The sequence below is a fragment of the Mesoplodon bidens genome (genome assembly GCF_964165515.1).
Source record: "Mesoplodon bidens genome assembly, chromosome: 13".
In the NCBI taxonomy this organism is placed as follows: Eukaryota; Metazoa; Chordata; class Mammalia; order Artiodactyla; family Ziphiidae; genus Mesoplodon; species Mesoplodon bidens.
Genome location: NC_138169.1, coordinates 81,277,411 through 81,300,158, shown reverse-complemented (window position 1 = coordinate 81,300,158; position 22,748 = coordinate 81,277,411). Strand labels below are relative to the sequence as shown.

Sequence of the window (22,748 nt, the reverse complement as noted above, 5' to 3'; positions counted from 1 at the left end):
TTCATAAGATATATTTTTATAGGAAGACCAGGTTCTACTTCATTCCATAAAAATAGAATTTTGCTACTGATGCAGTATGATGATAACTAAACTGCTATAAGTTAAAAAGTTGTCTCATGTTTTTATAAACAAGAATGAAGCTAAGATTTTTTTAAAATTACAGTTAATTATTGCCTAACAATAATACTGGATAACAAAACACCCTGATACCCAGTGGCATAAAACAGCAATCCTTTATTCTCTCTCACTCGTCTGCACTTGGCTAACCTTAGCTGGGCACAGACGTGGCTCCAAGCTCCCAGTTAAGTCCAGGTCTACCCTACGTGTCTTCCATGTCCTTGACCCTGGAGGGATATTTTCCTGGGGGATATTCTTCTCATGGCAATAGCAGAAACACAAGAAGGCAAGCACATTTCAAGCCTCTGCTTCAGTCATTTCTGTGCCTTCCCATTGGCCAAACCACACGGCTGAGCCCAACCTCAGGGATCATGTTTTGCCTCAATGAGAGAAGGACGTGGTGTGGGGAGGGATAGAGAATTAGAAACAAGAAAGCAACCTCCTGGACCCAGTTACTTATGTGGTGATAATACAGTGCTGTAAATTGTTTCTACTGTAGAGTTTTGTGCTTTTGCATAATACATTCATATAGACATATGAATAACCGTAAACTGGTATGTAGGTGGCATACAGAATTAAGCACCTTTTTATGATTATGCAAAACCCTATTGAAGGGAAAAAAATTATTTGAAGTAAATGACACATTAGTAATATTATGGTTTTTGTCTGCAAAGTGAATTGACGTCTAGTATATCACTGAAGCACCCATGAGGATGGGGCGATTATACCATAGGGTAGTGGGAGTTCAGAGAATTTGGAATAGTATTTATTGAATGTGTATTATGTATTGATACAAGGAATGTGCTGGATATTTAACTTGAATTTTCTCATTTAACTTCTGTAGCAAGATAGGTACCCTGCCCCCCACACCTTTATTCATTTATAAATGAAAAATATTAGACTTAAACAAAGTTGTGGGAAAGCATCAGATCCGAACACAGGCAATGTAATTCTGGAGACCCTGCTGTTCCCTCTCTAGTTGCCTGAACGCCCTTTAACTGAGGTGGGCTGTATATGATTAAAGTGATGGTATTTAAGGTGAACTTGTGGCCAGGAATTATATTGCCCAGAAATTGATACTTCATACATAATAATTTTTATCCTTAGGTTTGATAGTGAATATTCATTTGTCTGATGTTGTATACTAATAGTTTTCATAAATGTTAATTTAGCTGTTGTTTAAATTGATGCACAATTTGAAATTTTCTTTATGTAAACAAAGGAAGGCAAAGCTATGATAGCGCCCTCCTTTTGTACTTCTAGTTATTTAGATATAATTCAAATAAGTATCAGAATATTTGCTGTTTCTGTGTTTAACATGTATTTTGATTTCTTTTGTTTTTCTATTTTCAGTGAATTAAAAGTCCCAACTGTGGTTGTACTGAATACTTCAAACCAACAGTACTTTTTACTAGATAGACAGATTAAGAATGCAGAAGACATGGTCCAGTTCATTAATAACATTTTGGATGGCACAGTAGATGTGAGTTTTTGCTTTAACTGCAATGGGGTGATGGGAGGAGGTGGAGGAGAAATGAGTTATTTTCTTCTGATTCTGAAAGAAAGAGTCGGCCATCACCCGGGGTGAGGGGCAGGCCTCCATCCTTGCTTCTCGCACATGATGGGCAGAGTCACACTCCCCAGGACCTAAGTGGCAGAGGCTGCTAATGGGTGGAATGTTATTTGGAGGACATAGGTTGTCGTAGTGACGGGGGGAGGTGTTCCTGGCATTTGGAGTCAGGGGCTGGGGATGCTAAGAGGTCTGCAGGGTACAGAGCTATCCGATAGCGAACTTCCTGACTCTTAGTACCTCTCTGGATTCAAGAATACAATTGCATTAAGTTACTTGGATTGGTTTTCTAAAAAAACCTGTGAATAGCACCACAGTTTCTTAAAAGATCAGGAAATGTATTTAAAACCAGCCCCAGTGGAGTGTTCCAAATATAATCCTATAAAATATTTCTCAGAAATGATGAAAGGATAATCTTAACTGCTTTTTTTCTGTAAACCATATTGCAGTGTTTTTCAAACTGGGTTGTAGCCCGTATTAGAGGGTCATGAAATCACTTCAGCAGGTTGTGGCCAACATGCATCTTAATTCCATATACTAGAATAAAATAAGAAAAGAAGAGACTTCAGTGCTTTTGTGACGTGTAGTTATTACTTTGTGAGACTTGTTTCAGCTTTACACAAACTGTATTTGAAAGTTGCCTCACAGAGTAACAAGTATTTCTTCTTTGGAAACGCTGTTAATCACATAGTAGGAATTTTATATTTGTGAAAATAACACTTGGTGAAATGATGCTCACCTGTATGAGTGAGAACCCTTCTATTTGTAAGTTAGTGAAATTCAAGGAATGAGCCAGACTTTAGGCATGGCTGAATGCAGGGGTTTGATGGATTTTCATCAGGAATTTTTCTCCCTCTGCCTTCCAGCACTTTTTTCTTTTTGGGTTTCATCATCGGAGAGACTTTCCCTGCAGGACAGTGAGGATATCCTGCAGCAGCTGTAACACTCTCAGCTAAACTGAAAAGCTGAGCAGGCTGGCACTTGGGTGGGTCAGCCTCAGCCGAGCTGCTCGGACTGTGACCAGGGAGGATGCATTTTCAGAGGAGAAGCAGACTGTGTTCACACAAGAGAGCAGAAGGAGGGTGGGGCAGGAAAACCAGTAAATATTTACTCCGTGGCTCTGTCAGGTGCTCTGTGTAATCTTTTGTAGTCAACTCTGGACCTGCAATTGTAAGATTATCTACCAGAAAAATGAAATAATAGTACTGAAATAACAGTTGTTTTTTGCTTGTTAAATTTAAGGCCCAAGGAGGGGATAGCATTTTCCAGAGATTGAAAAGAATAGTATTTGATGCCAAGTCTACTATTGTGGTAAGTTGTGACAGTGTGTTTAGTGTCACTAATAATTGAGACTATATAGGTATATAGGTTATGTCTAACTAAGGTAAAATCTAGAATTTCAAAGGATTCGGTAAAAATACGTATTCTTAACTTGCAAGATAAGAACTAGTACATATTTACGTTAAGAAAAGATACTAATCAGGTGGATATGAAGTTTCTCCAGTTATTCATTTCTGTATGATTGGTGAGTTAACTGGAATTCAGAGTCACTTAACCTGATAGCATGACTTAAAGTGTTTTCAGAGTTTCTTTGCTCCTCCTGCCCTTTTCAGTCCTTGGATCTGAAGCCTTCTTGCTGAGAACTCTAAGACATCTCTCTTACTACCCCAGCTTCAGCTGTCAGTCAGCTTGACTGCAGGGCAGCCCTAAATTTGTTGGAGCCTTAAACTTAGTTCTAGTTGTCTGTCTTGAGCTCCTCCACGGGTATTTTCATTCATTACGGCCAAAAGCAAAATAGAGCCAACCTTCTGTTGGTGAGAAGTCAAGTCATGCTAATAACTCATTAGTTACTCCGTGCATCCTTCAGTTTGTCAGTGACCTCCTTGCCACGGATTGGGCCCTTATCCCATATGTGTGGCTGCTGCACTAGCCTCCACTTGGTGTTCACACTTGCTCTTGTCCCGCCTCCAGTCCTCTACCTAATTAGTATTACTAAAGTAATCAGTTCTGATCACTTTCCTTCCCTTTTCCAGTGATGCCCCTCACAATTCTCTGTCCGTCTCACATATTCTCCTCCTCAGTCTTTGAGCTCACACTGTACCCTGGCCTGCCCTGTTCTTACGCTTAAATTTCTGCCTCAAAACACCTTTATTCTGTGATGCCTTTTTCCATTATCTCAATCCGAAGTGACCCTGCTCTCCTCTGAACTTGTCTCTTTAGTTCTCAAGAGTTATAGTCACAATCCATAGAATATATTATAGTTGAAAAACCTATTCAGTTAAATTGCTTTTACTTTTCTGGGAGCCGAGGAGACAGTATATAAACTGAGGGAAATTATTAAGTTAATGTTGCTTTACTACTAACCAGACAAGTAAAAAATGTTAAAAATGTTACGTGACGAGAATATCACCTTCTTTATGGTCAATAACCACCCTTCTCCATAGCAGATTCCTACAGCCAGGATATAACTGTACAGCTCTTGGCACATAATAGCCATCTCAAAGAGACTTTTGTGATTAATGTGAGAAAAATCAACATCCTTTGAAAAGGTAGTGGAGAATTTGGTGCCTTTTTCTGCTGCCAGTAGCTGGTTATACATACACACATACATGGGTATAAAATTTCTAAAGGGTCTTTCACATGATAGTCACAACGGAAATATTGACATTGATTCACTGGAGCTAGAGGCAAGTTGGATGGCAGCAAGAGGAAGAAATCTGTAGTGGCTTTAAATTCATTTGTGCTTTTTATATCAGAATACAAATGAGGGATGCAATTCTCTTTCCACAGTCTATATTCAAGAGCTCTCCACTTATGGGCTGCTTTCTCTTTGGCCTGCCACTGGGTGTCATCAGCATCATGTGCTACGGCATCTACACGGCTGACACAGATGGAGGTTACGTAGAAGAACGGTATGAAGTGTCGAAAAGTGAGACGGAAAGCCCAGAACCGGTAGAAGAGAGCAGAGAAAAACAGGAGCCCAGGAGTGGGGACTCTCTGGTGCCTGCAGTGCAAGAACCCAAAGATGTGTTAGAAAAGAAGAAAGACTGAGACTTTACTAAGATAAAATATTTCATAGGATTTCAAATTATTAAAGAGTCTATTTATTGAATTTAGACATTTAATCATGACCTTTACAGAAGAGAACATGGTGTTTGTATTTTGCTAACATCAACTGCATGGGTTATAAAATAGACCTTCCGTAAATGGGGAGATGCTTGGAGCAAAGAGATGAAACGTTTGTCTAAAACAAACAAAATCAAAACACACCTTGTAGATGTTGTTCTGCCAGATCAGTTCTATTTGCATGTTTCTCCGTCTGAATATTCTGTGACAAAATTAAGATTCTTGGGCAGAATATTTAAATTGGCCAGGCAGGTAGAAGATACATGTATGATAGAGAAAAATAACACCTCCACCTCCTACCATCCATTCTCCTCATGTTTTGGATAAGATTTATATGGACAAAATTAAGTCTTTAAAATTTAGGCACTTTAAGGAGAACTAATAACTTTTTCCAAGGATCAAATTAAGATTATGAGATAAAATAATTTGGTTTTATACAGCATAGTGATTTTATTTTGTTATTTTTAAAGGAGAGGAAATGTTACTTTTTACCTTTATACTCAGTTGCATTATAAAACTTTCATATGGGCCTATATCATGGGAAAAAAATAGTCTTACGTTTAATCTTTGCAGCAGAAACAGGATTTACTTGGATCAGTGATTTCAAATGATGCCCTGGACACTGAGAAGGTGTCTCAGCCAACACAGCAGAAAGCGGGGGGGGGGGGGGGTCTCTGTCACCCCTACACTGCTTTAGCCAGAACAGCATACTTTTATTTCTGTTTTATATATTGGGATTTTGTGTAAAATTTTTTCTTTGGTAAAAAGCTCCTGCTGCTTTTTAAAAAGTAATATATATCATGTTTTTATTTTATGGTATGGTAACTTTATAGTAATTTATAATGTAGTGTGTGTGTATGTATATCTGTATATACACATACACACATACATATACACATATAAAATTTATTGACATACATCTGTTATGTGATATTATGGACGTGTCTGTGTTCATAATGAGTAAAGAGTGGCATAATCAGCCTGTTTAGAAACTTCATGTCTGGTGATGAAAGACATCTGCCAGTACCTTCTCTATCCTCCCTGTTGTTATCCATTTCAGCTAATGACCTCTCATCTTCTCTCCATAACGGAATAACATAGGAATTCTATCCCAAGTTATGTACAAAAACTGGTATTTTTTAAATAACAGTGTGGTATGTTTATTGTAGATTAGTTTATGTTTGAGACCTTCGTTTTAGCTAAGTTTAGGATTTTTATTAAGTGACTATAGTCTGGGTGGTTATTCATTGAGTTATGAAACATTTAAAAATGTTTCATCACTTTAAAACTATGTAATTCATGGTCCTGATAGGGAAGCTGTTTAGCATGGCTATTTCTGATGCCATGCTGATCACTACTAACCTGACACTCTTATGCCTTTGTCCTAAGGAGTTACTAGGAATTGCTCTCCCGTACCATTTAGTATATAGTCATTACTTGTTCTTCATGTTCGGCACCCCATTATTATCATTTTTATAAATGAAGCACGTATGCAGTCACAGGAAATTTCACGAAATACTAGAATGAAATGTTATTCTTAAATGGAAATTGGAGATAAATGCTGTTAATTTAACAAGGAAATTTCTCTCTAAAGAGTAATGAGAGAGTCTTTTGGAAAATAGATATTAATGTTGGCAGCAGTCAAGCTTACTTTGCAGCTGTGAAAAGCTTAGCTAAATACACATGCCTCATGTTAGTCTCAGCCTGGTAGGGAAGTTACAGCTTAGCCACTACCAGTGACAGGAGGAAGCTGTAAAAATGTCATGGCTTTTTTCTTCATGTTTATCACTAACAGATGTCTGTTATCTGCATGGTTCTGTCTTTTGTCAAGCACACCTATAAATTAAAGACCAAAACAGGGAAAAGAAAAAAAAAGGAGCAATGCTTAATATGTATCAGCAAAGTCCAGTGTTCTTTGTATTTCGAGATTTTCTTGTCTATAAATTAATGCCTTAGTTCTCTGTTATCTTTTTTCACAACAATATACTGTTGCCCCATATTCTTACTTGTGTTTTCAAAATGTGTCTATTTGGGAAACAAAAAGTGTAGCTGGTTTGTAAGTGAATATTTTTTTAATTAAAATTTTGCTTTTTACTCATCTCTAGGATATTGTCACAATGTCCTCACAAAACAAGTTGAAAACTTTTGCTCACTAGTATGGTTTTCCCCTCAATGTGATATCAGCGTTTACTAGAAATGCTATTTTCATTTTAGGAAAAATTACTTCAAAATAAAGGTAGGTTTCTTAATGAATCTTGTAGAAGAACATAGATATCATCCTAATTCAGTGATGAATCTCACTGTGATTACATATCAATAGGGGGAATACCCTTCAGTAAGTTGGAGTTTTGCCTTCTCTTTCAGTTGCAATAAAGTTCTGTTTCTGACTTCTAATATTCAAGATCCTAGATGCTTGCTGTTGCTGAATCTGGTGCTCAGACAGTATTTAAAGATATTTCAAAGAGAGAAAGTGCATGTTTTTAATGGAGCAGCACACCTCATTATAGCTTGCAGTCCCTTTTGTTTCATTGTATACGTTAATATTTCTCTGTATCTGAAACTTAGGTGGATTAGACCTGGAATTTTCATTTGCTTCTTTATCCATAGTGCTCCCTGGTATCTGAGTTAGAAATAACATGAAGAGCCAAATGTCTAGAGGCTGAAGGATGGGTCTATATGAATAGTAAAACAATTAGCTATATTGTTTTTATTCAGTGGATATTTGTTCTTGTTGATATTTCTTGTGTTTTGTTTCAGGGGCTTTTGGGTTTTGATTTTGCAAACAGTAATTTAAATATTCTCATCTTTGCTTCATATGATATGGAAGTAGGACAGGGAAAAATCACTCAGCTATTCTTTTTATATAGAGAGTGTTCAAATAAACAAGTGTAGGATGTTAAGACTATCAATTAATTGGTGGGATTAGGTTTGCCATTTTATTTTTATAAATATATATTTTTTCTGAATGTGTCTGAGTCCAAGAGTGGGCAAAAAATAATTTTCTACTTTGGACTAATCTATAAAGGTTTTTGAAAGTTTGTGTTACTAACTCGTTGAATTCATGATATCCTGCCTTAAGGCACCAATTGTAAATCTTCATTTTTTAAAATAAATTAATTGATAATATGTAACCGTTTGTTATTTTTACCATTTATCTTTTGGTTGTCTGGGATGTAAATAATTCTCTATGCAAAGCAAAAAGGACAGTTGAGACTTCATCTTCCACAGTGTTTTTTTTTTCCTTTTATTAATTGTAAGTTATTTGTAATTATAGAAACATAGTTCTAAAATTTAAACAGACTTGATAGAGATAAGATTGTAATCTAATTCTTTCATATTGAAGGTGAAGAACCTGAGATTCATAGGTTTGATATATTTTGTATTTGTAAAACCTGATCATTTTAAATATTAATTACAGAGTTTAAAGCTAGAATAATTGGATTGGAGTCCTTGATCCAACTGCCAGAGTGTCATCTTGGATACAACACAACCACCCCTCACTTTCACTGTCACTAAAATGGGAATCTAAAGCCTCAAGGTTTTCTTTTTTAAAATAGCAAACAAATGGGGAAAGTATATTATGAAAAAACAAAACTTTATGCAGATTAATGTTTTGTAATTTGTTTTTCCCATTTTATGCCATGAGCATATCTTTTAGTGAGAATCACTCTGGCAAAGGAATAACAGCCACAAAATTGGTTCCACACAGCCTGTGGATGTGTGCAGACTGACTGGTTAGAACAGGCCTCTTCTGATAAGAGCCCTCAACTTTTTTTTTTTTCTAAGTCCATTCCTATAAACAGAAAAGATGTTTTAAACAAGTAGTAAAAAAAGGGGGCTATTATTTTGTTGCAGTTTATTCTTTCAGCAAATGTTTATTACATGTCTTCTATGGCGCCCTGAGGATACAGCAGTAAAAAGGCAGTCACAGCCTCACTCCTCATGGGGTTTTTAGCTGCAATAACTGGTACTCAGGCTTACTTAAAGCACTCATTTGTAAGTTTTCTACTTTTCTGTTTTTCTTAGTTTCCCTTCTCATATAATTTGTTGTTCAGCATCTCATTGTTGCTATTAGATCTTTGGGACTCAGAGGGTAAGAGACCAGGACAATACAGCTGGCATCAGTACGAAGGGGTGGGATTTACTCAGCGCGTCTGTGACTGTCTGTGGGTGGATGATGGGGAGGGGGAGCAGTTCAGCGTGAGGGACACTGGACAAAAGGGACCTCCAGGGACACAGCTGGCTTCCTGGGGGGTCAGAATTCCCACATGGAAAATATGTAAACATAAGCCGACATTTCCTTCTGAGACAGATTCTGTAAGGCCATAAATGCAAGCACTAAAGCCACCCTCTACGCCGATGTTTACAACCGTTCCTTCCCTTTCCAGCAAAAAGTCCAGAAGGAGTGTTGGCCAGCTTTTATATAGTAAATTTTAGTTGGGTGGATGAAGCAGTCAAATGAAACTGATGAATATGTAATAGGAACTGAGGATATTTTTCCTCTCATTCAGAGTTTTCATATCGATCCGGCATCCCTGTCTTCATCACTAGGGTCACTTAAAGATTTATAGAACAGTGGTTTTCTCCCTTCAAAGTTGTTTGATACTCTGCAGTTTCTGAACATGTGTTTGATGTTAGTAGAAATTCTGTATCAAACCATAAGAATCCAGTCAAAACTACAGTAAATGATCAGATTTTAATGACTCATACAATGACATTTAGCATTTTGATGTTGTACACTCAAAAATAATCTGTGTAACTAATAAATCTGTGTTAAATTCCTTTGTCTCCTTTTTATTCTTTGACTGTTAAAGAAACTATAAGATTCTGAATTGGCATTATTGAGACTTCTGGACTATATGACTTTTCCAAACAATACTTTATTGTTCTAAACCAAATAATTGATAGAAGGACTTAATAAAGAGTTTTGTAAAGTAAAAGATTACTCCCTTTTTGTACAACAGGTGATTTTGAAAGGAGTAAAAGAATTTAGAAAATTCACCCTATTTTTGGACATAAGTTAATTTCACATTTTTAATAAAAACTAGGTAGTTTAGTTTTCAGGATTATCATATAAACCTCTTATGCCCAAATTATTACCCTTACTACAATCCATCCCTCTCAGTTGACAGCATGATCTCAAATTGTGAATTGCTGGCCTTCAAAATAATGAGTTTTTCTCTATGGTCCTTGTAAATACATAGAGTGATTCAAATATTAACTGTGAAGCATAACGGTAATTTCCACAGGTGCCTAAGGACCTCTAGGAAGATACACCGGGAACATTTTTTTTCCAGAAAGATCCAGTTATTTATTAAATTATGAGGTACTCAGATATTATGGAGGAAAGTTGATGATTAATCTTTTTAAATTTATAGTATGAAGTATAGTTTAAAGAGCCTTTGGAGATAAACTGCAGTTGATATCTGAGTAGAATCACCCAATAATTGTTTAAATCTGAACAAGTCACTTAAACTCCCTTGCTCATTATCTCTGATGGGGGGCAGTGGCTTGTCCCCCCCCATTCCCTTCTCAGGAGTGAAGTTGGGAACCTTAAACTCGGTGGTGTTATCATGTATGTGCATAAAGAGGCTGAAGTTGTATGGGACTCGGTAGAAAAATGTCAAGACGTTAGGGTGTGCTGGCCACGGCCTGTGATCCTCGGGAAGATCCTTATAGGAAAGAGACCGCATGGGAAAACAGGAAGGGAGCATACAGCTCTGCAGAGAGCCTTCTCCCTGAAGCCAACAGTATGTGACTGAGATAACCATTTTCCTTTTTTACTTGCAAAACCCAAACTCCTTGCTCCAGGATTAATTTAAGAATCCCTCACATATGGCCACAGGGAACGACAGTTTAAGAGTCTCCTAACCACATAGCTCACTCTACTGCCAAATGATGAACTCCTAACTCTCTATCTGGAAAAACACGGTATTTCTAGGAAGTAGTAAGTGCTGTACGTTGTTTTCTTATCTAAATTTCTGTGGGGAAAAGGATTTCAGTCAATGATGCTAAATCCCATGGGGGAAAAGAGTGACCACTGATTGATCCCACCTAACACCAGACACACAAATTAATTCAAAATGGATCATAGACCTAAATATGAAAAATTTTCTTAGAGAAAATCTTCCTGACCTTTGGTGTAGAACAGTTGCTTAAAGAGAACACAAGACAACTAACATGAAAAAAAGTATAAATTGAATCTCATTAGAATTAAGAATTTCTGTTTATCAAAAGACACCATTAGACAGTGAAAAGAAAGATGTTCACAATTTTTACATCTACCAAAGGACTTGTATCCAGAATATACAAAGAACATTTGCAAATCAATAAGGAAAAGACAACCCAATATAAACAATGAACAAAGGATGGGAATAGGAACTTCACAAAAGAGAATTTCCAAGTGGTCAATGAGACTACTAGCAGGTACTCAACATCATTCCTCATTCAGTCTCTTGATTTTAAAAAACTCACCAATCTGTATCTCCAGCTTGTATATCTGACTTGACATCTCTACTTGGGTGTTTAATAGGCAGTTAAACACCATGTCCTAAACACTTTGATTTTCCACCAAATGCCTGCTTTTACTCAGTCTTTCTCATCTCAGTAAATGGTAACTTCGTTTTTCTAGTTACTCAGGTCAGAAACCCTGGATCTATCCATAGCTTCTTTCCTTCAACACCTGATATCTAATCTGTGAGAAATTGTTAGCTGTATCTTTATTTTTTTAAATTTATTTATTTTATTTATTTTTGGCTGCGTTGGGTCTTCATTGCTGCGCGCGGGCTTTCTCTAGCTGCAGCGAGTGAGGGCTACTTTTTGTTGCCGTGCGCGGGCTTCTCATTGCAGTGGCTTCTCTTGGGAAGCACGGGCTCTAGGCACGTGGACTCAGTAGTTGGCTCACAGGCTCTAGAGTGCAGGCTCAGTAGTTGTGGCACACGGGCTTAGCTGCTCCGCAGCATGTGGGATTTTCCTGGACCAGGGCTCGAACCTGTATCCCCTGCATTGGCAGGCGGATTCTTAACCACTGTGCCACCAGGGAAGCCTTAGCTGTATCTTTAAAGAAGTCAGGCTTCACACCATTTTCCAGGTTCCCATCTCTATTCAGGCTGCTGTAGCCGTTACCAGGCTTTGCTGTTCCACCCTTGCCTGACTGCAGTCCACCATCAGAAGAGCAGCTAAAGGGATCCTCTTAAAATACAAGGAGGATTGTGGCATTTGTCTGCTCAGAACATTCCAGTGGCTTCTTATCTTACTCAGCATACTACCCATGTTTTTGGTTATGTTATTGGTTGAAATATGTCCCCCAAAATTCATACATTGAAGTTCTAACCCCTAGTGTCTCAGAATGTGACCTTATTTGGAAATAGGTGTGTTACAGATATAATTATTTACCATAAAGTCATACTGAAGTAGGGTGAATCCTAATTCAGTATGACCGGTGTCCTCACAAAAAGGGAAACTTGGAGACAGACACACATGCAGGGAGAATGCCATACAAAGATGAAGGCACAGATTGGAGTGATGCTTTTACAAGCCAAGAAACGCCAAAGATTGCCAACAAACCACCAGAAGCTGGGAAAGAGACATGGATTCTCTCTCGCAGCCTCAAGAACTAATCCTGACAACATGTTGATCTTTGACTTCTGGCCTCCAGAGCAGTGAGGCAATAAAATTCTGTTATTTAAGTCACCCAGTTTGTGGTTCTCTGTTATGGCAGCCCTAGCAAACGGATACAGCCTATAATGCTTTTTCTCAATCCCCACTCATTACCACTTTTCTCTCCTCCCTACCTCGCCCCTCCTCTTGTTCATTCCATTACAGCCTTCTGCCGCTTGCTGTTCCCCAAACCCACCAAGCATGCTTCTTTGTCCTTGCTGTTCCCTTTGCCTGGAATAACGTTCTCCTGGATGTCCTCATAGCTCACTCTCTCCTTATTTTAGGTCACCTACCCATTAACACCTTTATTAACCAGTCTGTATGGATTACACCTCCTGCCCTCCCACTTTCCCTAACCCCTTTATTCTGCAGCTTTGTTTTGTATAAGCTCTTCTTTATAATATTATCCATGGTTTGTTGCCTGCTTCCCCTCTCAAGTACACAATAAATGTAAGCTCTGAATGGTCAGACTTTATTTTTTTTTCAAGGCTATACTCCCAGTTGCTAAAACATGCTTGGCATGAAGTATGCATTCAGTAAGTACTTGTAGAATGAATGAACGAGTAACTGAATATAGTGTATTTATATACACTATTTATATAGTGTATTTATATAGTGTATTATTTATATAATGCTGTATTTATCACTAGGGTGTTAGAGTTGAAGGTTTCTGATTTTTTAAAAAATCAAAAGCACACATTTTTAGCTGAAGATATTAAATACATGTTCCAAAATTATCTAAATGCTTAATGACTTAAGCAATAAAAAAAGATAATTAACATAAAAGAATCATAAGCTTTGGAAATATTTTTGTATTTATAAAACATGTAAAATATGTATTAATATGGAAGATTTTTATATTATTTAGCTTAGGATCTAAAATCTTAAAATCTATACGGTCACTGAAAATAAGAATAGATTAGAGGCAAGAACATGGAAACTTTTAGGTAATCAGACATTCTCCGCCCCTCAAATATAATGGAAAAATAAATATCTCTTTTGCAAATGTCCATCTAAAATTGTTAGACTTTGTAATAATTACTATATTTTAAGTCAAGGATTCTTAACCAGTAGGGCTTATCAGGGATTCTTAACCAGCAGAGTTTATCAGAGTTACAAGAGCATCAATTGCCTCAGATGAAATATACATAAATCCTAGAAAATCGATTTGGTTGGTCTTGGATGAAATTCTGCTTGAAGCCAGAACAAAGAAAAAAACCTTCCCCGGTTGATTTCGACGTGTACTCCACGTGGTGAACCAATGGCTTAACTGATTAGTAGGAGGGGTCAGAGTGTCAGTGCCTTTGAGAGAAGTTGTATTTTTTGTGATTTCCTTGTGAGCCTTCAGAAGTCAAAGATGGTGCAAGAGCATGACATGCTTCAATAGCCCCATTGTGACCCCTCGGCCTTGGCCGACTGCGAGTCAAGTCACTGGCCTAACAGTAGCAGCTTCAGGAAAATGATTTTTATTCTTGAACACAAGAAAGCAGGTTATGTGCAGCTGGGATGATTTACTTCTCATTTCCCCTCAAGATGAGCGATGGCTCAGGGGACTGAAATCAACCCCTTCTGTAAGGGGGCGTGTGAGACAGGGGAGGTCTAAGGAGATATGACCCTCAAGCTTTCAAACTTTCACTTCATCCTCATGAGTCATTTGTGTGGAAAATGAAAGTTAAAATGCAAAAGTGTACGCACAGTTGTGCTTCCTGCTTCTACACAATTTAATGTAAAACAAGATTTTATGTGACCAGTAACTGTTCCCAAATATAAATTGTATGCCGAGATGTCCACTTAGTAATGTTAAGACCAAAGCCAGAAACAGCCAAAGCACAGCTCTGCAGGAGGGCATTTCTGCTGGACCATCCTATAGTGCAGTGCAGTTCTAGATAATGGGACTCCTGTGCTCAAGAATAGTTTCTTCACTAGGAAATTGGATTATTTGACTTCAGACTGTAGAATAATAAGAAAACACGAGGAACTAAAATTTCCAGTGCCCATGCAGTGATGCCCATTAGAGAAGAGATGGTACATGGCTTTGCCCCAATAACTCTGCTTTTCATTAGTTTTGGGTGTTCTAGTGTTTTTTAAAAAACACATTATAAAGACTTCTTTTTGTGTATATTAGAAAGAAAAATAAGTAAAGCAAATGTGGCTCATTGTTCACAATTGATAATTCTAAGTAAAGGACATATGGGTATTATGTACCCTTCACCTAGAATCACCAGTTGTACTACTCTGACAACTTTTATGTAGGTTTAAAATTTTTCAAAATGAATGTTGGGGAAAAAAATAGAGTAGGCATTATAGTAAATTCTTGTTTCCTTGTGATAATCTTGGCAATACATCGAGATTTTTTTTTTTTTGAACACTCATAAATTACTTTCCAACACTTGCTTTCAGCTCAGATCCCAAGTTTGAGTAAAATTTGCTCTGAAAGTCCTCAAAACACAGAAACATAAAAATATTTTCTTTAAAGCCCCACAGTGGGTCAGCAAACCTTTTTTTTTTCTGTAGACGGCCAGATAATAATTTAGGCTTTGAGGACCACATATAGACTCTGTCACATATTCTTTACTTTTTTTTTTTTTTTTTTTTGCGGTACGCGGGCCTCTCACCGCTGTGGCCTGTCCCCTTGCGGAGCACAGGCTCCGGACGCGCAGGCCCAGTGGCCATGGCTCACGGGCCCAACCGCTCCGCGGCATGTGGGATCTTCCCGGACCGGGGCACGAACCCGTGTCCCCTGCATCGGCAGGCGGACTCTCAACCACTGCGCCACCAGGGAAGCCCCTCTTTACTTTTTTTAAACTCTTAAAAAATGTAAAAATATTTTTTAGCTCAAGGCCTCTTCAAAAACAGGCTACAGGCTGGATTTGGGCAGCACACCATAGCTTGCCTGGTACGGAGTATTTACCCGATCAATAGCTACCTACCAGATACAAGGGGATGTGTTCTGTGCTCCAGCAAAGAAATCACATCTGGAAGAGCAGCTGCAGTTGGAGTCACCACCTGATTAAATTTTCAATAATCTACTTTCATTCTTCAATACTCATCTGTTTTCTATACAGGCACAACAGGCGACTGGAATGGAACCACCACCCCTGCATTTTTTTAAGTCCTTGATGATAGCAGTAAGTTCTGCAGTTCCTCCAGGAATGTGGTATTGCCTTTGGTTTACTATTTTCAAAGACAGAGCCTTTGGAAGGGGGAGGGGGAGAGGGAATGAGTGGGAGTTTGGGATTAGCAGATGCAAACTATTATATATAGAATGGATAAACAACAAGGTCCTATTGTATAGCCCAGAGAGCTATATTCACTATCCTGTGATAAACCATAATGGAAAAGAATATATAACTGTTCATTTTGTTGTACAGCAGAAATTAACACACATTGTAGATCAACTATACTTCAGTAAAATGTAAAAAAAAAAAAAAAGTAAAAACAAAACCAGAAGACAAAGGCAGAGCCAGTTTGAATGGCTTCCATTTAACTCTCCCTGTCATAGCCCTCGCTCCATGGTCAGATAACATGTGGAGATCCTGTGAGCTGCTATATATTATTTCTTTTTTTTTTTGCGGTACGCAGGCCTCTCACTGTTGTGGCCTCTCCCGTTGCAAAGCACAGGCTCTGGATGCACAGGCTCAGCGGCCATGGCTCATGGGCCCAGCCGCTCCGTGGCATGTGGGATCTTCCCAGACCGGGGCTCGAACCCGTGTCCCCTGCATTGGCAGGCGGACTCTCAACCACTGCGCCACCAGGGAAGCCGGAGCCTTGCTTTTTATAGGCACTTGAATACAAAAATCTAAATGGTTTTGCCACTGCATGCCATGGATTACTAATGCCCCATTACCACTGGAAATCATGTCATTTATGCCTTTACATCTAATTAGATCAGAGAACAAATTCCAGAAAACCCAGACCAATTCATAGACCTTAAGATGCTGCTCCTCTGGAACCATTCTCAGTACCAAACTCTGTATCATTCTATATCAGTAGTATTTAATCAGAGAAGCAAACACACTAGAAGATATATATGCATATATGTATATATATATATATATATATATATATATATATATATACAAAGACACATACACACACATATGAATTGGTTACAAGGATTTCTTAGAGCTGGTTAAGCAGTTAAGCAGTCTCGCTAAGGCTGTCTGTCATCTTCACATCTGATGCTGGAGCTTGAAGTTCACAGGGTAGGCAGTTCGGAAGGAAAGATGAATGTAAGTAAGGTGGTAGAGATCAAGAGCAAGCTGGAGCACGTAAGGATGGGTTGAAACCTGTGTTAGCTTCTGTTGCATTGACCTTGTGGTATGGATGTCATGCAGAAGCCAGGACCCTTCATTGAGGACGTGGCCTGAGACTCATAGAAGCAGGAGTACCAGGGAATAGGGCAGCATCAGCAGGCCCAGCAGCACCCCAAGCCAACATGAGAGTCAGCAGAACAGTAACACAGCATGGGTTACAAATGTCTACTACTTATTCCTGCTCACCACATCTCACTCAAAAAATTCTCTTGTGGGGAGAAAATATTTGCAAATTATGTGACTGACAGGGGGTTCATAGCCAAAATATATAAGCAGCTCATACAACTCAATATCAAAAAAACAAACAACCCAATCAAAAAATGGGCAGAAGACCTGAACAGACATTTTTCCAAAGAAGACATATAGATGGCAAACAAGCACATGAAAAGATGCTCAACATTGTTAATTATTAGAGAAATGCAAATCAAAAACACAATGAGATATCATCTCACACCTGTCAGAATGGCTGTCATCAACAGTCTACAGATAACAAATATTGGTGAGGATGTAGCAAAAACAGTTGTACACAGTTGGTGGGGATGTAACTTGATGCATCCACTACAGAAAACAGTATGGAGGTTCCTCAAAAAACTAAAAATAGAACCACCATATGATCCAGCAATTCCACTCCTAGGTATATATCCAGAAAAAACAAAAACACTAATTCAAAAAGATACATGCACCTCATTATTCATAACAGCACTATTTACAATAGCTGTAATGTGAAAGCAACTTAAGTGTCCATCAACAGATGAATGGAGAAAGAAAATATTTTATATATATAATGGAATATTACTCAGTCATTAAAAAGAATGATATTCTGCCATTTGCAGCAACATGGATGGATGGACCTAGAGATTATTATGCTTAGTGAAGTAAGTCACACAAAGACAAATACTGCATTATATCACTTATATGTAGAATCTTAAAAAAAATCAGTGAATATATATGCAAAACAGAAATAGACTCACAGATATAGAAAACAAACTAGTGGTTACCAGTTGGGAGAGGGATGGGGGGAGGAGCATGTTAGGGGTAGGGGATTAAGAAGTACAAACTACTATGTATAAAATAGATAAGCAACAATGATATATTGTATAGCACAGGGAGTTATAGCCATTATCTCATAAAAATTTTTTTTTTTTGTGGTACGCGGGCCTCTCACTGTTGTGGCCTCTCCCGTTGCGGAGCACAGGCTCCGGACGTGCAGGCTCAGCGGCCATGGCTCACGGGCCCAGCCGCTCCGCGGCATGTGGGATCTTCCCGGATCGGGGCACGAACCTGTGTCCCCTACATCGGCAGGCGGACTCTCAACCACTGCGCCACCAGGGAAGCCCTCATAAAAAGTTTTAATGAAGTATAATCTATAAAAATACTGAATCACTATGCTGTACACCTGAAACTAATATAATATTTTAAATCAACTACCCTTCAATTAAAAAAATTATCTTGCGGCCCATCCTAATGAGAGGCATACAGGAAAGGGAATTCTGGAAAATGCTTTACAGCCTAGCCAAGTAGTTGCATAAAAAACCCATCTCATGTGGTTATATAAATCTTGTTCTTTGTGACAGTTATATTGATACAAAAACTGCACATATTTAATGTTATAATTTGATAAATCTGGACATATGCATGTACCCATGAAACCATCACCACAATCAAGATAATAGACACAGCTGTCATCTCTGAAAGTTTCCTCATGCCCTTTTGTTTTATTTTGATTTTTATACTAAGAACATTTAAGATGAGATCTATCTACTCTCTTAACAAACTTTTTAAGTACCCAATACAGTATCGTTAATTATAGGCATGATGTTACACAGCAGGTTTCTAGAAGTCATTCATCTTGCTTAATTGAAACTTTATACCCATTGAACTCCCTATACTTTTTTCAGTTCTATTGTACATTAAGACTTTCAAACCATTGTATCATTCATAATTCATTTGATATTAGCAAAGTGAAAGGTGCAGAATTATTTTCACATTTTTAAAACGAGAGTAGTAAGGCTCTAGAAGATTTAATGATGTGGGTAGTAAAATCAAACAAGAAAATTTTTGACTTGTCAACTTGTAAAGTTCACCTTATATAAAAACTCCAATCTTCCAACGTATAGAGAGCACTCAGAACACCTATAACTCTGAACATTTCATTATTACCTTCCATATTATTACATCATCATATGTGAAAAAGACAGCCTTAAATAGAACTATTATTACAGAGATTATTTTTTAGTTGTCTAATAATGTAGTGTTTTAGATGCTACAAAATCATCCATTATTATTAACTCTATGATTAGATTTACCTTTATGTTTACTAACCTCTTTGCTCACAAGCATTCCATGTCTTGTGCCTTTATTGTACATTAATTTTGTACTACTATATTACATTTTTAAAGTAGCACCTTTAGTGGCATTCTGGGAGCAGTAAATATATAGTATTACTAGACAGTAAATATGTATAGTTTTAGCTACTGCTAAATTACATATGTCTACTACTATATGACATATAGAATGTGGGTTTGAACAAACATATAATGACGTGTAGCCCACCTCATAGTATCCCACAGATTTTAACTGCCCTAAAAATCCTCTGTGCTCCATCTAGTCATTTCCCCTCCACCCCCACCAACCCGTAACCCAACCTCTGGTCTTTTACTGTCTCTTTAGTTTTGACTTTTCCAGAATGTCATATAGTTGGAATCATATAGTGTGTAGCTTTCTCAGGTTGGCTTCTTTCACTCAGTAATGTGCACTTAAGGTTCCTCCAGGTCTTTTCATGGCTTGATGGCTCATTTCTTTTTGGCCCTTGAATAATAAATAGCTCATTGGCTGGATGTACCACAGTTGATTTATCCATTCACCTGCCGAAGAACATCTTGGTTGCCTCCAAGTTTCAGGAATTGTGAATGAAGCTGCTGTAAACATCCATGTGCAGGCTTTTTGTATGGACATGAGCTTTTAGCTCCTTTGGGTAAACACCAAGGATCATGATTGCTGTTCGTATGGTAGGAGTATGTTTGGTTTTATAAGAAACTATTAAACTGTCCTCCAAAGTGGCTGCGCCGTTTACATTTCCATCCGCAATGAATGAGAGCTCTTGTTGCTCTACATCCTCGTCAGTATTAGACGTTGTCGGTGTTGTAGATTTGGGCCATTCTCATAGATGCATCATGCTATCTCATTGTTTTAATTTGCATTTCTCTGATAACATATGATGGGGAGCATCTTTTTATATGTTTCTTTGCTGATGATCATGTTTTGATTTTTGTACAGTAAGTACAGCTTCAATCCTCTAGGTACGCTTTTTGGGATTAAACCCCCAATCTGTGTGTGCATGTGTTATAAATGTATTTTTCATGATATCTCTATGGGGTTAATACCGTCTTTGTGTGTTTTGGAGTATAATAGTCCTATTCAGTATAGCAATTCAATTCTTACATGTATTACATATCTACCAAATGAAGAAGTCTATAATTTTTTAACATAATTATTAAATTGCTTCTCTGTTAAAAATTGGGAAAGATCCAGTTATTACAGGGATTGAAACAGTACATTTTAGAAAGGCTCTAGCACTTAAAGCTCCAACACAAGAATTATATCTATGGATTCCTACTGGAAAGCCATATTTCATGGGACTGAAGCCTTATTCAATTACTCCCTAGTTTTGTTACCTTGAGAGGGTTACTTATCTGTAAAATGGAAGCAATTAATATATGGACTTGAGTAATAAATGATAATATAATGTATCATTTAGCATTTACTTTGCACAAATTAAAACACTTAATACATCTTAGCTGCTAGTATCATTATCATCATCAAATTTACCACAACTACCATCCCCTCTACCTAGTCAGTTGCAACTTAAACAAATAATATATTCTTTCTGTTCTCCTAGAGAATTAAGGGGAAGATATAAAAATGGTAATTTAACTTGCTATATTTTTGCATTGCCTGTCTTCAATAGTTAATGTGAAAATTAATGTGATTAAAGAGTATTAAGTATAATTCACTCTTTTTTCTTTTTGTTAGGCTTAGCTTCCTTCCTATACTTTAGCCAGCTTATCTCATTTTATTTGACTTGTTTTATAATAAGTTGTGCCTGAAAACAGAATCAACACACTGGAATCAAAACTACTTTTTTTGCATGTCAACTTCTAGTATTTATTTTCATTACACATTGTCAAGGAGGAGCTAGTAATTAAAAATTTAATACTCTACTTTTCCTAAATGACATGAAATTGCAATATGGTAAGTAATATTGTATATACTTTTTAGTTCGATGGATTTCATTTCTAAAACCAGTATTTTGATAGTTTCATCTTAGGGAATTTTCTTTGATCACATGTACTACACCCCTAGGAAGTAGATGATAGCTGCTATGTATTTATGTGTGTGAAGAAACTGAATTTAATTAAAGTTCATTTCTCTGATGCTTAGTACAGTTATTATATTTGAAGAGGCTAAAAAATGCCCTGTAAATTGAAAGACATATGAGAAAAGGACACTCAGAGGCAAGGATCAAGTTACTCTAAAATCAAAGTAACTTAAATTATAATATCATTCAATTAATGCCTATATCTTAATTGACTCTCACTTGTTCAAACATGGGAGACATAAAAGGAAGTAAATGTCTAACTGACTTCTCACTCATAACAACTGTCTTAGGATTCCATGAATGCTGATGTTGCAGGCTCATTGGTAGGACTATCAGATTTGGGGAAAAAAACAAAATAGAATGTTCACTTAAATTTGAATTTCAGATAGTCCACAAATGTTTTAGTATAAGTATATCCCATGCAGTATTTGAATACATTAAGTAAAGAACATTAAAAAAAAAAAGCTATATACCCACTGGGCTAAAAGACATAAATAAAACGGACATCACCAGGCTAAAGTGAGAGGGAAATAGTTATACTAGGAACATAATTATACTAAAATATTATGTGTTGCTTACCTGAAATTGAAATGTAACTGGGCATTCTGTGTTTTTTCCTGGCAAATCTTGTCAGGTGAGCCATTCTATGTGCTCTTGATCTCTCTCTCCTTGGACAGCATCCATTTAGAAACACTAAGTTGCAGCCCAGCCTTCCCTAAATCCTCCACTGAAATTCAAGGATTTAAGGTGATACCTACTTTATCTCTTTTAGACCATAGAGATTTTTTTTAATGTTCTTTACTCAATGTATTCATTTTAATATTATGTATTATTACATTCATCTGAATAAATGTGTGCTAATCCACTTGTAACTTATAAATCATAATAATAAACAAACACAATATACTCTTTACCTGCAAAAGAGCCAGGACACTCCCAGTAACACTGAAGCCCCCTGTCCTCCCAGACGATGCCTTCACCTGCTTTTCCACAAAGCAGCACTGTTCTGAATTATGTGTGTTTCATTCCTTCACACTTTTTTAAAAAATGATTTATCACATACATATATATGCCTAGACAATATGTTATTTAGTTCTGCACGTCTCTAAACTTTATGTAATATGATACTCAGTGAATTCTTCTGCAACTATTTTTTTCACTCAAAATTGTTTTTGAGATTAAATATCCTAGTTTTTTATTCTCTCAGAAGCAGACCGCGAAACAGGGTTTGAGTGAAAGCAGCTTTTGTGGAAATTTCTGGGAACGCAAGTGGATAAAGGTGGGACTGATACGGAGGGCAGAGGAGGCAATAAGGCTGCATGTTAAAGCATCAAGCACAGTGGGTGGCTGAGGCTTCAATATGTAAGAGAACAGACACTTCCTGCAGAAGGCAGACAGTGGCAGCTGAAAGCTGGCCAAAGCAAAGTACATCATTCCCCTCTCTGAATGACTGAGAGAACCTTAAGAGTACAAATAACTGAAGTTTATTTCCCCTCAGAGATCCAAATGTACCATAAAAGGGTAACACTTGGAAATTACAACCCCAGGCATCACTACTTACTGGAAAGAAAAATGGATTAAT

The 22,748-nt window shown here is 37.4% G+C and overlaps 1 protein-coding gene across 1 annotated transcript in view; it reads left to right on the top strand.

The window, feature by feature from the left end:
- The window catches only part of TMX3 (thioredoxin related transmembrane protein 3), a gene marked incomplete at its 5' end in the record, with an annotated part of 45,945 nt that extends 38,006 nt beyond the window's left edge, over nucleotides 1-7,939 (top strand). The window contains 3 exon segments of the mRNA XM_081251787.1: nucleotides 1,471-1,600; nucleotides 2,930-2,998; nucleotides 4,478-7,939. Of these exon segments, the coding sequence (XP_081107913.1) occupies nucleotides 1,471-1,600; nucleotides 2,930-2,998; nucleotides 4,478-4,738 (460 nt within the window). The 3' untranslated portion in view covers nucleotides 4,739-7,939.
- Between the last annotated feature and the right edge of the window lie 14,809 nt (nucleotides 7,940-22,748).